This window comes from Ixodes scapularis, unplaced genomic scaffold, assembly GCF_016920785.2.
Source record: "Ixodes scapularis isolate PalLabHiFi unplaced genomic scaffold, ASM1692078v2 PGA_scaffold6__148_contigs__length_123643588, whole genome shotgun sequence".
NCBI classification, from domain to species: Eukaryota; Metazoa; Arthropoda; class Arachnida; order Ixodida; family Ixodidae; genus Ixodes; species Ixodes scapularis.
This window is the reverse complement of record NW_024609881.1, coordinates 8,025,883-8,040,694: the sequence shown is the minus strand read 5'-3', so window position 1 is coordinate 8,040,694 and position 14,812 is coordinate 8,025,883. Positions and strand designations below refer to the sequence as shown.

The following is a 14,812-nucleotide window of genomic DNA, read 5'->3' as shown; positions in this document are numbered from 1 at the left end:
AAATCAATCGACGAACTTCTATTCCCTCTTCGACGACGTTTACTTTTAGTTTGCAGTTGCATAGACGGTGAATCTGAAAACGACGTATTCGATGGTACGAGTACGGCTATAGGCTCGGAAGAAGAAGAAGTCCGTGCGCCGAACGAACTGTCACTCTTACGCTTACGATCCTTTTTAGGGAAGTTCATCTCGTAGACTGATATTCGTAGTTACATGTACGGCCTATATATAGGCAAATATGCGTAGCGTCTCGTGTTACTATACGAAAAAAAAATAACAGCCACAATATAAACAAATGCTTTTGGAAGGGATAAATATTGTTTTATTAACGTACCCATCCAATCAGAGAGCATGGTACACTCTCATCCAATATCTTCTTTCTTTCATTCTACCAACACCCAGACGCACACAGACACACACATACACAAAAAAAGCACGTAAACTTCGTATAGACAACATATACACACCCCCACACTCTCTTTTTTGGGGGTGGGTCTTTTTTATATACCACTCCACACACTCTATTTTTTCTTTACAATAACAATAACGCAAAGAAAAGTCTATATGTATATTGTATAGAAATGTGAAGGAATACGAAAGAAAATGTAATAATTAAATGTCATACGTTTTTAAGAGCAATACCCTCCACAAGATATTTTTTGTGTGTGTTTTTTTTGATTATTGAAACACTTTATTTCAAAACGTACAATTGTTCTTGTCAAAGACTTAGCGCTAACTTGTGAAGTACGTCTATACCGGGCCTTTCGTTTATTTTTTTCCTCATGAGTGACGTTAACAAAGAAATAACATTTGAAGAATATAACAGTTTCTCTGTTTCAAAAGGGTCAATGGTTTCTAAAGTTTCGAATTTCCTAATGTCTTTCGTTGTCTTGAAAGGGCTTTTTCTGAACAATAGCTTCCAGAGTATAACGCCTAGAGTCCATACGACGGTACTCTCGGGGTAATATATACCATTTATATACCATTCTGGTGGCGCATAAAGTGGTGTTCCTGCGTATGTTCTCCTAAGACGTTTTGAACACTCTACTGCAAAATCGAAATCTAAAATGGTAATTGCCATTGTTTCTTTATTGATGAGTATATTTGCTTCTTTTAAATCACAGTGAATAATTCCACATTTGACCCAACAGTCGTAATATCATAATATCATAATATCATCATCATTCTTGACTCGATTATAATACGATGTATTGTCATTATCATCGTCCGCATTGTCACAATAAGTATCACTATAGACGCTATCGTCAATTAATGTATCATATATTGACGATTGTGATAAACAATCGTCAATACTGTCATTACTATCAAAACCGTATTTGATTAGATCTTCAATATAAGACTTGTTCATCCTCTCTTTAGTAATCAAGGGTCAAAATTAAACTCAGAGTCTGTATGGATACCTTGAAATAATTCTTCTGCTAATCTTCGCTTGCATACGTTATTAATAGCCACCCTGTTGATAATCGATGTACCAGGTTCTTTTGACGAGCTAGGACATGGTGTACCTGTAATGAAAGGAAAAAATAAATATTAAAAATTATATATAGAAAGGGAAGAACTAAACAAATAACGTACGTAAATAGATCTCGTCAAAATTGATTCGACCTTGCATGCAGGGTGCATCTTCGTTACAGCCGACATCTTCATTGCAAGGTAAATCACACTCGGCAATGGATTCTGTAATGTAGATAAATAGACAAATAAATAAAACAATCATAAAACTATGTTATACAATAAATTATTGACATACGTTTCAGAACATCGTCAAGATTGAGTGGTGGTTGCCAGGACACCTCGTCCACCAAAGGGGGTGCTGGTCGGTCGTCGATATCTCCATTAACTTTATCATAGAGTTCAACGTTGTCACAAGCGCCTGCTTCAGAGTAGCGCTTATGTTTGTCACACATTTCTTCTTCCCCATTAGTCATGAATTGTATATCACACTCTTTATCGTATTGGCAATCTTGAATAACTATGCCATCGTTACCAATAAGCGCTCTTTCGCTTCCATGATATTGGGACTCTTCCTGGCATATCGGTTGTCCGTCATAGCTTTTTACAACTTGTGTTATGCACTCTTCTTCGTTGTCTTTGCGAACTTGGGTAATCGCAGCCTGATATTCCTTGCCATCTTCTACTGCGTTGTCAACACCATGTTCGGTCGGCTTATCGAGCCCTTCTTTTTCCTCTTCGGAACCCCCTACCCCCAGCATTGGTTTTTCTGTAAAATGAAAGCGATATTTGTTCAATTTTGATTATATTACGAAATGAATACAAATAATTACTAACCAAAGAATAAAAAAAATACACTTACCATTCGAAGCGTTGTCGATTCTCGATGTCCATGCCATGTCTTCGTCACATCCTCCCCAGGGATCCGAAGATTCTGTCAATTGGTTAATGCGATCTCGCACATCTTGAAAAACCTGATCCTCTGGATCGTCCGTTGACACTTGTATTGCAGCAGAAGTTTGAGGTGTTTCCTTCTCATTGCTTTTAACAGCAGCAGCAGCAGCAGCAGCGGCGACACAATTGTTGCTTGATGGCATTATTCTCGTGAATATACGGATTGAATTAAGTACTTCACTAAGACATTGTTTAGACCACATATGTAGACGAGTGTCCGTAATGTCTTCAACGTTTGTATTAGTATAAATACTCATAAGAGTACTCATTATATCAATGAAGATTTGTGGGTGCAAGAACCTATTGGCAAAGGCTTCGTCTTGACCAGATTCCCAAAAATTCGTAAGATGAAATATGAAACTTTTTTTATTTCCTCTATTAGAGGTTTTTGGATTTGTAATAGTATGCCTTGCAACGTGAGCGAACCCCACAGCAGTGCGTTTGCCTTCTTGTGCATGTTTCATGTTCTCATTGACAGTGCCAAAGTTTGAATCGACGATAGACTTTATGTTATGCCTCACCATAAATAAGGAAGCTGGAGTATTCAGCTTCATGTTAAAGGGATTTAGTATAGGTCGCATCCTCGAATAGAATTCTGCCAATACTTGTACATTTGTGCATTCGATAATAAAGGTACAATCCATGGGATCACTGTATCGAATTACACTATAAATGACGTAAAAGAAAAAAGAAGCTTCGAGTAAAGAAGTGTCCAGTTGATTACCCTCATTTTTACACGAAAAAAAAATATTAGTCAAAAATTCCTTCAGAAAGTCCCAAGGAACTTGCGCATTCACACTCCGCACACCGCTTGCGTACACGTGTGGTTGTTCCCAAATGGCTGGATATGCACACATACTTTCGACAATGCTGCTCATGGAATCCAAATCGTTTTTCTGACTGATGACGAATTTTGAAAACACGTTCCATAAATCGTCGTCGGTTGTAAACATGGGAAGGGTACAAACCGTCTTGATGCTTTCTACGATTTGATTCACCATAACGTCCTGTTGATCAGATGGAGTTTCGTGTAAGAATTCCTTGATGTTGTTTCGGACCTCCTGCGACGTTAATGCTGGTATCATAAAATATTCGAGCATAGCACTGTTCCCAACAGTGGGTCGGTGAGTCTTGGTGGCTATATATTTGTACGGATAATAATACGGTAATGTATATCCATTGAATAGATTAAAACCAATATTCCATACTGGTTTCATAACTGTAATACTCTCTAATATAATGGGTTGCAAAACATTAGGTTGAATTGAAATATTCTTCCCAGAGCGGTAGTAAAATAATTTGCTTCTATCCATATCTTTTCTTAGTGGCAACAATATCTTCGAGTCTAACTTCTCGATGGTTTTCTTGAGCACTACCATCAAACTTTTAGCAACGGATCTTTCTTGAAGATCTCTAATTAACTTAACATCCATGTATGGTAGATACATGGACGTATCTATTGCTGGTATAAAATCCTGAGTCGAATAAAAGACTGTTAAATGAATTAAATCTTTTATAATGTTGTTAGGCATCACTATTTTAAAAGTTAGCATATCCCAATCCGATGGGAGTTCTTCGAAGATTGGCAATACGCTTCCATACTGCTTAGCACATCTCGTCAAACTTCTTTTCTTGAGAAACAATGAATTAACCTTTTCTTCATTCAAATCAATCGACGAACTTCTATTCCCTCTTCGACGACGTTTACTTTTAGTTTGCAGTTGCATAGACGGTGAATCTGAAAACGACGTATTCGATGGTACGAGTACGGCTATAGGCTCGGAAGAAGAAGAAGTCCGTGCGCCGAACGAACTGTCACTCTTACGCTTACGATCCTTTTTAGGGAAGTTCATCTCGTAGACTGATATTCGTAGTTACATGTACGGCCTATATATAGGCAAATATGCGTAGCGTCTCGTGTTACTATACGAAAAAAAAATAACAGCCACAATATAAACAAATGCTTTTGGAAGGGATAAATATTGTTTTATTAACGTACCCATCCAATCGGAGAGCATGGTACACTCTCATCCAATATCTTCTTTCTTTCATTCTACCAACACCCAGACGCACACAGACACACACATACACAAAAAAAGCACGTAAACTTCGTATAGACAACATATACACACCCCCACACTCTCTTTTTTGGGGGTGGGTCTTTTTTATATACCACTCCACACACTCTATTTTTTCTTTACAATAACAATAACGCAAAGAAAAGTCTATATGTATATTGTATAGAAATGTGAAGGAATACGAAAGAAAATGTAATAATTAAATGTCATACGTTTTTAAGAGCAATACCCTCCACAAGATATTTTTTGTGTGTGTTTTTTTTGATTATTGAAACACTTTATTTCAAAACGTACAATTGTTCTTGTCAAAGACTTAGCGCTAACTTGTGAAGTACGTCTATACCGGGCCTTTCGTTTATTTTTTTCCTCATGAGTGACGTTAACAAAGAAATAACATTTGAAGAATATAACAGTTTCTCTGTTTCAAAAGGGTCAATGGTTTCTAAAGTTTCGAATTTCCTAATGTCTTTCGTTGTCTTGAAAGGGCTTTTTCTGAACAATAGCTTCCAGAGTATAACGCCTAGAGTCCATACGACGGTACTCTCGGGGTAATATATACCATTTATATACCATTCTGGTGGCGCATAAAGTGGTGTTCCTGCGTATGTTCTCCTAAGACGTTTTGAACACTCTACTGCAAAATCGAAATCTAAAATGGTAATTGCCATTGTTTCTTTATTGATGAGTATATTTGCTTCTTTTAAATCACAGTGAATAATTCCACATTTGACCCAACAGTCGTAAGTTATTTGTACGAGACGTTTAAATATATTAATAATTTCTTTTTCGTTGAGAACATGCGTCTTCATATATGAATAAAGTGAGATACTTTTAATCGATCTCTCCATAACCAATACATAACCGTGTTCAATTTTGAACCAATCGTACAACTTAATAGTACCATCAACTTTATTTACTCTTTTCAACATGTGTATTTCCATTGGTATTTTCGATTGAAACGGTTGTTTCACAGTATGCCACCTCCAAACATCTTTGTGATAAATATATTTAACAGCTATAGGAGCGTTATCGTTCAAGCGTACTCCCGCGTATACGATACCAAAACCACCTTCTCCCAATTTACTCGTAATAGAGACGTCGTATCCACGGTGTAGCAGAGCATATTCAAAGGTGGTAGACATTTAGTGGTTTTTATTGCTGTCTAAACAAATCATATGCATGAGCTATATTTTTTGAAACGAATAAATCTTGTAAATGAGTTTTTTCAACTACGTTTTTATCTATTCTACGTTCTAAAGTGACATTTTGAAATTGAGCATTATTTAAAAGCGTGTTTACATCCCCACTATTACTCATAGAATATATTATTCTAATTTGATGATGAATTCCAATTACGTTGGGAAGTAAAGACATATCTTTTCCCACAAAATAAACATTACATGTACTTGATAATCAGTTTATTTTTTGCATAATATAGTTCTATACATAAATATTCGCATATTTTTGTTTAAACCGTAGTCGTTGTAATACCGTCGTCTTCTATGGCATCATAGAAGTCTTCGCTATCTAAACTATCGTAGATGTGATGAACAGTACCAGTAAGATTCGCACCCAACCAGTTTATAACATCGACGATGACTTGAACGTCGTCTGGATCAATTTTTTCACGTGATTCGAAAACCAAAGGAGCGTCAACGTGTTTTTCAACTGAATTAATAAATTGTATGTATTGCATAGTGAGGTCTTTCGATATATCAATGGTGGGGACAATGCCAGTGCGAAATACGTTCGCGATATTCTTTAGCATACTCGTCATTTCTTCGCTCAAATGATAAGGCATATTGTACTTTGGTACGAAAGTGGTAAATAACTTGGTATTCATTTTAAGTATATATTTTTATAACGTTTATTTCATTATATACATACATATGTTCGAATGAAAGAAATAAAATGTTAAAAAGTGTGTACAACACCATGGATATAACGTATGAATATTTAGGTCGCGGTGCACATTCTAAAGTATTCAGAGTTTGGCTTTCCAAGGAAAGGAGCATAATCCTTAAAATAAGTAAATGGAAAACTGGACTTCAGGCTGAATACGTTATTTTAAAGACTCTATCTCAACGATCTATAAGAGGAATTCCAATGTGTCTAAAGCAATGGTCGAATAAAACATTCGGTTTTTTAGCATTTTTCGATACGGGAAGCACGTCTTTACGAGATCTGTTATACTCTCATAAACTTTTAAATATTCGAGATATATTTCGTCAAGTCTTCAACGTACTTTATGAAACTGTAAAGAAATGTAAAGTGTACCATTGCGATATTAAATCTGGAAATATCGTAATAGATAAGGATATGAAGTGTACAGTTATAGATTGGAGTGACGTGCATCTTGTGAATAAACGCGTTCGGACTTTCAAAAGCACATTACCGTACTCGTCACCAGAAGCAATTGCATTTTATCGCGGAGAAAGGAAGTCGTACAATGCAGAACTGTTAATGTCATGGAGTTTAGGCGTCTTATTATATGAAATGTATTTTTTACATTTACCGTTTGAAAATTTTGACGAATCAGATTTCGTGGCTGCTGGTATCGGATGTCCCGAAGCGATCATGCGTTTAGAAAAATACACCATGTCGTTGTTATACGATGCTCCAGGAGACATTGCCAGTCTCATTTGGGATTGTTTAAATCCAAATTGCAAATATAGATGTAGATTGCGAACAATTAAAGAATACATTGAAATTTCTCGGTTTTAATAATCATGTTTTATTGTTTCCTTTAATTAAAGAGTTAACATAATAATGCAAACTTTTCGTATGAGTTAAACGCACTAGACCGCCGTCGGAATCTACAAAATAATCCACATCGTTCGCGTGTATTTGCATACCACTATCGAAAGTTACACATTTGGCCGTTATATCATCGGTTGAGTTAATATAATACGGTATTCCAAACCTCGTGAAAAATTGACTAGATACATAATCCGCCGCACCACCTACATTACACACCGGCGGATACACAAATTCGTCGTGGTCCACATCAACTACAGAAAATGTTTCTTTAATTGCAAGTCCGTCAAGAGTAAATTGAACGGAACGACGCCAATAACCACCTTCACCAGTACACACAATAGATCTTACCATATTTTCTATGGAATTACAGGACATTATGAATTGTTGTACCGGTCGCAAACCGTCCCAAAGATTATCGTATAACCAAGCACACGAAACGTCTCCACCGATGTTACTATCATCTCCCCCAAAAACACACACACCCACATCTCTGCACATTTTAGCAAAATTTCGAGAATAAAAATTAACCACAGACGGTCCAATACAACCTATGGCTTGTAATACGTGTACAGGTGTCGCTTTAGCTCCGGAATTCACCATCACGGATAAGGTATCTCTTTCGTCTAGAATGTCCATAACTGTGCTCGTAACTTTTTGCCAATAATCAACCATCGATTTCGTTTCCTCAAAATGTTCTGGAACTTTACCAAACTTCTTTTTAAACAATTCAGAACAACGAGAAATTTCCTTTGCGGATATGTCAAAACCGTATTGCGTCATAAAGTCGTCACAAAATCGAGTAATTCTACTTCTATTACTTAATAATCGTTCTTCGTCTCCTTTGCATGCTCTTATTGCAAAAAGATCAAATAGTGTGGTATTTTTTTTCGTCCAAGGCCAAGATCCAAATGCTTCCACGACCAAATCGCTGGTCCATTGAAATTCGGAAGGATTACCCCCAAACACCCACATATACGTTAAGAATAAAAAAAAATCTTTATACGTCTTTATGTTCTGTATTTTCCTCAATTCATGTTGATCCTTTGCATGTTTATTTTTAAGATAGTCTACAAACCACCATTCCAGTACGTCGTCTGGCCATGAAGTCAAAACAAAAAAAGCCATGACTGTGTTATAAGAACATTTGACTATATTTGTTCCGTTGAGTTCAGAAAACATCAAGACGGACAAGGAATTTAATATCGCATCAGGTTCACAAGGAGTATATTCCGTTTCGGTTACGTACAAAGTCATTTCGTCTCCGTCGTAGTCTTGATTAAAGGATCCGCTAAGTTCGTGATGTACACCCAAGACTAACATATTAGTCTCGTAAGGTATTGTCTGTACTAATTGCATTCCAGAAGAATAAAGAGTTGGTTGCCTACACAGAAATACACTTTTATTCTTTACATATTCTTGCACTTTAGGGGAGACCTTAACCTGCCACAAAGACACGTCTGTGTCGCATACGATTACTCCACGCACAGTGTACATGGGTCTAGTTCCACCAAACATTTGACGAAATAGACCCTTCTTGTGTGCTAAAACATCCAGCATAGACATATGTATTCTACCACCCGAAAATACGTTATTCGTAACAGAGCCGTTGCCTCGTGTACATACTACATCTCTTCGTATGTCGTCCGACGGAACGAGAGCATTGTTATTGGTAGAAACACTCATGTACATGGTGTTTGATATAGATGCGTTGATGTCGTTAGATATAGACGAGCTGGCAGTAGACAAAACGGGTCCACTTGCGGATTTTCCAATAGCCATATTATAAATCATGGTCACGATTCTCGTTTGCACTTCGGGTGGAAGCCATGGCTCGCCCGTTGTTGGATCTTTTCGTATAGTCGAAATGAGTTTGTTCACTATAGGATAATATTCGCATAATCGATAAACAGTTTTTGGCCTACAATGTTTACGAGACAGGTCGGACGCTGCCAAGGAAGACGAATGTTGTGATATTAAAGATTGTTGATCGGGATGATTGTGAGTGTAACTTATTTGTGAATGTATAAGTTGTTGTAAATTTTTATCTTTCATAAACTCCAATCGCGCGCACGGAGGTCTCACGATTAAATAGTGAGACGTATACCGCAAGAATTCGTTAGGGAATTTATTTTTGAAAAGAAGTACACTAGAATGTGATGCTACATCTTTAGTTTTAAGTAGAGATTGAACTTTATCAACGTATAATGGTAATATGTAACGAAATCCCAAATCTACAACGGCAGTGTGTCCTGGGCAACGCGTATGGTTCTGTTGGCATATCTCACAAATCGCCGTCGGGGAATCGTACATGTTGAGTCCAAAGAAAGACGAATCGTAAAGCCGCGAAAGAATTGCATTGTTTCCCAATCGCAATTCTCCAATGAGCTCTTTAACATCAAACATGACCTTCACCGTTCCGTTCGCTATGCTTTGATCGATTACATCGTCCGTAAGAACAAAGAGTGACACGTGTGTCGAATGCATTGTTTTCCTTTACCACGTGTTGACGTGTAATTTATTATATTACTAAGGTATTTTTTTCACTTTTCGTATAATTTCAAGTCTCACATTTATATGCTGCTTCATAGGCCGGTGGTCGTATCTCGAAGATAGAGTCTTGTGCGTTTCTTAAATCTATTTCACTTTCAATATTTGTTGTAGTTTCGTGAACGTCGTTTGTTTTGCGCCCTTTGTTGTAATACACGCTATCTACAATTATTTGCCAAATACAACAGAACATACATAAAATGCTAACGCAAAGCACAAGACCGCTTTCAAACCCAATAGTCTTACCCCACAAATTGCAGATCTTGGTTTTATCCATGTTACATATTAAATCATGAGGTCCAAATGGAACTATGTATAACAAATGAATACACGCTGCCGACACTTCACAATAGTTCTTTACACTTGAGGATGTAAAGCAAATTATCGCTGTGCAAATAGCTACCATAATGTTGTACATTATCATGATTATGTTACACAATATATTACCAACGTACATATATTTATTAGCGGTACGTGTCATTATTTTCGGTATTAAGTACGACGATATTGCCAAACATGTAATGTTGAGCGAAGACGTAAGGACTACAAAGGTTCGTAGATTATTGACATGTTCAAATTTATAATAAATCATGAGCACTAGTAGTGGACGTGCAAATGTAAAATTAATTAATAACCATAACATAATGAATAACATGTAAGGCCCATAAATACCAGACATATTAGTATAACTCATTGTAGTGCACTTTTGTAATGATTTTGGTTTGTTTAAATTAAATATTAAAAAAGCACAATGTATACATCTATTTTCAATTCACATCAGCAATGGAGAGAAAACGCGTCACATTTAGCAAAATTGTTACAGTCCACGTGGTGGAATATGTTGATAGACAAGGCTTATGGGTGAGCGATCGTGTACACTTTCAAAAACGCATTTTTGACACTGAGAAGATTTTAAACGTAATATTAGATCCACAACATAGACTGGAAGTTATGAAACGTTTCGAAACTATCGAATATAAAGAATATTTTAAGTAAAAATTTGGAGTAATGAACAGTTTTTTTTTATTAAAGTTTTTATTGGTCGGTCTCAATATCCCGATAAAGATTTAATTTTTCTGCTACCGCATTGTTTACATGTTCGAAACGTTTAGGTGACATAAAAATATTTGTAGCACTTAGAATTTCTTTACTGGTGAAGGTGATTCGATTAGAAGTACGAATGAAACGAGCAGCTTGTTCGGCTATACGACGGAAAAGTTCGTAAAGTAAGGAATTAAAGATTTTTGCACTTGCATCCTCCATGGAAGTTTCTTCGTTGATAGCTTTTAAAATTTTAGCAATATACACTCGGTAAGATTCCTTCCTCTTCTTTTTACGTACCGACATCCCCGGAAGCTTCGCTAGATTTTTTACTCCACTTCGACGTTGTACAGTCGAGGGTCGTGGTGGTCCGTAAAAAACGCCATCTACCTTTGTTCTAGCCATAATAAACGTTATTTTATATTCTAACATGAAATAAAGAAACTACAGAGTTTATTATAAAAAACCTTGTAGAATATAAAATTTTTTACCTATTGTTATAGTATAAGAAAAAATGCCGAAGAAGATTCTAAAAAAGCAACCGCAAAGTCTTTCTTCGAAACTTGGTATGATTTTACCAATTAGAAGAATTAGGCGATATTTAGCTGATGGATCGTATTCAATATGTACTGGGATATCGTCAGCAATAACTATGGCTGTAGTAATGGAATACGTTTTGGAAGAGATAATGCGTAACTCTATTAAAGTTATGAATCATTGTAAAAGATCGAGACTTTCGCCGAAACATATTTTATATGCAATCGAAAATAATGCATTTTTGAAAACTTTCTTTCATCGATATGTTATTAGTGAATCTGGAGACATCCAATCTGTGATAACTAAGGATAATTATAAAGACGTTAATAAGAACCTTATTCCGGTAATGCCAACAACTGTACCATTTACTATTCCCAAGACAAGAAAAACAACAACAACAACAACGCCATCTACTAATAAACCCTCAACATCACGTGCAACTAATAAATCTTCTACATCACGCAAAGCTAAATCACGCATAGTTAAACCACGCATGGTTAAAACACCACGCAAACCCAAAGTCAGTACACTACATACGGCAAAAACACGACCGTCTAGATCACGTGAGCGACGGACGATTATTTTAGCACGCCCACAAACACCTGTTGCATCGTCTCTGGATTCGGAGGAAACGATAATTGATACTCAAGAGCATAGATCTCGATCTTCTACACGACAACCACCAACACCGAGACCAATAGGACTTGCCCCTCCCGAAGGAGGGGTGGGGGGGAAGGGTTAGATTAAGAAGAAAAAAGGGGTTTGGGTCCCTCTGCCCTGGGGCTCTGGGATCCCTTTTACCTGTACCCCTCCAGGGGGATGAGGTGTCCTAAGTTCCTAACGATGAATTAAATTAAATTAATGTGCTATTTTGTGGTCTCTCTGCCGCCTCTTTAAGGCAGCAGTTTAACCTTAACTTTACTCTCACTTTAACTAAACTTCTATTAACTTTAAGCTACCAAAAACGCGTGTGCTCACTTTGGTACCTAAATTAAGAGTCCACTCCCTGAACTCGTTGGCGCGTTTTAGCTTTTTTATAAGTTTTCACAGCATTCTGAAAAATGTGCTCCGCCCAAAATAAAGCTTCGCGATTGGTTCCTGCGCGAACCAATGAGCAAGCAGTTGAAAGTACAATTTTTTGGGAGAGGAGTGTTATGAAGCAGAAACAGTGCAAGGCGAAAACGCGCTCTTGCAGCGCCCCCCAAGCGGAGAGGACTGGCACTTGCTTTGATTTTCTGCTTCTCGATGCGCTGACTCCCTCACTCACTCAGTGTTCGTTGGTTTGTTCGGTTGTCCACTTCTCACCTCCACCTCGAATTTATACACAACCCCCCACAAAATTGTAAAAAAAAAAAAAAAAAAGAAAAAAAATCCACCAAAAAGAGATTTAATTGAAGGACCGGGTGAAAATAAAATTTTTACGTCTTGGTTCCAAAAAGACGTTTGCCCGAGCATTTAGACGACTTTGCAAAAAGAAATGCAGTCTTGGTTGCACAACACTCTTTGCCTGGACATTTGAACAACCCGGCGAGAATGGGAAATTTTTTCATCTTGGTTCCAAAAAGACGTTTGCCTGATCATTTGAACGACCCGGCGAGAATAGGAACTTTTTACGTATCCACTGCACAAAACTCTTTGCCTGGGCAGTGGAACGACCCTGCGAGAATAAGACATTTTTGTCTTTATTGCACAACACTGCCAATACTTTTGAATGGTCTGGATCCTTCGTTGCAGAAGACGTTTGCCTTAAAATAATTTGTTGCCATGTCAGCGAGATGGCAATTAATATTCTTGAAACATATTCACACAACTGACTTCTATATCCAGTTCGTTCATTGGCATGTAAAAAAACATTTCAGTGACCTGAGCATTTAAATGACCAGGCAAGAATAGTAACTTTTTACGTATCCACGGCACAAAACTCTGCCTGGGCAGTGGAACAACCTGGCGAAAATAAGAAATTTTTATGTCTTGGTTCCAAAAAGACGTTTGCCTGAGCATTTGAACGACCGGGCAAGAATGGGAAATTTTTACATATCCTTTGCATGAAACTCTTTGCCTGGGCAGTGGAACGACTCGGCGAGAATAAGAAATTTTTACGTCTTCATTGCACAACAACACAACACAACTCCCATGCTGCCCGTTGTGAACAAGGCAGAGTACTTGCAGTACAGATCCTTGTGAGGGTTGGAGAGAACAAACTCATTTAGATGCTACCAACCTATGTATTGCTTCTTTCCTTTTGTGGACTCAGCACGGAAAACTGTAGTTCTCCTGAGGGCACCAGTGCGTTTCCAACCAAATGCCGTTTAGCGTCGTCATAGACTTGTTTGCCAACGAAGTTTCCAATGTCGCTGGGAGCTGCCACTATTGAAATCTTGTTGCTTGGGCAGGTATTCGAGGACGTCACGTCCGATTCTTTGCCTTGCTATTCAGCATTTTGGTTAGATCCGGATGCAGAAGCAAGGTACGAACATGCTCATTGAACAGGTAGCGATATGCGACATGATGCTGACCCTCGTCCAACAGCAGCGTTGTGAAGATCGCTTTTGAAATCGCCTGTTCGATGCCTTCGACCTTGATATTTCTGGGGACACACGCTCCTGTAGAGAGAGGCTGAGTGACCTGGCCGCCCTAATGAAGCCGGTTCTGGACCATCCACCACCTGTGTTTACAACTTTCCGGCAACAGCCAAAGAAACAGTGCAAAAGAAAAGACGTGACAAACTCGTAGTCTCAGCATCCTACTTTGTCCCTAACATGCACCAGTAAGGAAACAAATTTCTTTATCGGACGGACCAACGGAGATTGTCTTGGTTTATTTTGTCAGCTTCTATTAGTTAGATTGCCACTGCTCCTTTTTGGTATTTTGCTTTTTTGGTAGTCAGGGGTGCATCCCCAGTCACAGCAGTGAATTCCCAGATGACCGGAGATTTGTTTTGTTACGTTATACTGATGTTCCCTTGATTGGTCATTAATGCACCGTCCGGTTTGTCTGATGTAGAATCTGTCGCACGACGGGAATAGAATTGTACGACGCATTTTCAACAGTTAACGAAAAGCTCTCGGTGTTTTTTTGTGCAACGTTTCTTCACTTCCCGATCTTGTTTACCTTCCTGCAGGGGGCAAAGAAACGCTCTGGAGCAGAGAAAACAAGTTTAAGTTCTGCTCTTTTTCCTATTCTCTTTGAATTGTGGGAAATCTTGCGCATGTTCGGAATGACGGAGATTTTTTTGCTACGGGCTCAGCAATTTTTCGGCCACTGAAGTTAGAATATTCTGTGGTATTCGCAAGTCTGTCTACTTGTTTTAGGTAGCTATTCGACATGCGGTGGTGACTAGATTTAGGAAGAGCAGAATTAAAGCATGAATTAACGATTCCTCCTCACAATCTTGGAATGTGCCGAGACGAATGAGAGGATCG

The 14,812-nt window shown here is 37.9% G+C and overlaps 1 protein-coding gene across 3 annotated transcripts; it reads right to left on the bottom strand.

Annotated features, from left to right (window-relative positions):
- Nucleotides 1-1,187: 1,187 nt before the first annotated feature.
- LOC8039773 lies at nucleotides 1,188-5,647 on the bottom strand. Of its 3 annotated transcripts, none has more exons than XR_006078467.1 (4): nucleotides 2,336-5,647; nucleotides 1,772-2,242; nucleotides 1,597-1,698; nucleotides 1,188-1,526 (listed from the first exon to the last, which is right to left on the bottom strand). XR_006078467.1 is itself a non-coding variant. In XM_029982058.4 (4 exons), exons 1-4 carry the CDS (start codon nucleotides 4,278-4,280, stop codon nucleotides 1,384-1,386), a joined length of 2,661 nt encoding a protein of 886 aa, XP_029837918.4. In that variant the 5' UTR covers nucleotides 4,281-4,360; the 3' UTR covers nucleotides 1,188-1,383. The 3 variants fall into 3 exon arrangements, 2 of the variants coding, with proteins under 2 accessions (XP_029837918.4, XP_042150470.1); XM_029982058.4 differs by having other exon boundaries at nucleotides 2,336-4,360; XM_042294536.1 differs by having other exon boundaries at nucleotides 1,627-1,698; nucleotides 2,336-4,360.
- Nucleotides 5,648-14,812: the final 9,165 nt, after the last annotated feature.

What these genes read in the sequence shown, in the direction of transcription:
- LOC8039773 (XM_029982058.4), bottom strand. Translation starts at nt 4,280, where the DNA reads ATGAACTTCCCTAAAAAGGATCGTAAGCGTAAGAGTGACAGTTCGTTC. An exon ending in TCTTGACGATGTTCTGAAAC is followed by an intron (nt 1,699 to 1,771) that starts GTATGTCAATAA and finishes TCTACATTACAG; the next exon opens with AATCCATTGCCGAGTGTGAT. An exon ending in TTTTGACGAGATCTATTTAC is followed by an intron (nt 1,527 to 1,596) that starts GTACGTTATTTG and finishes CTTTCATTACAG; the next exon opens with GTACACCATGTCCTAGCTCG.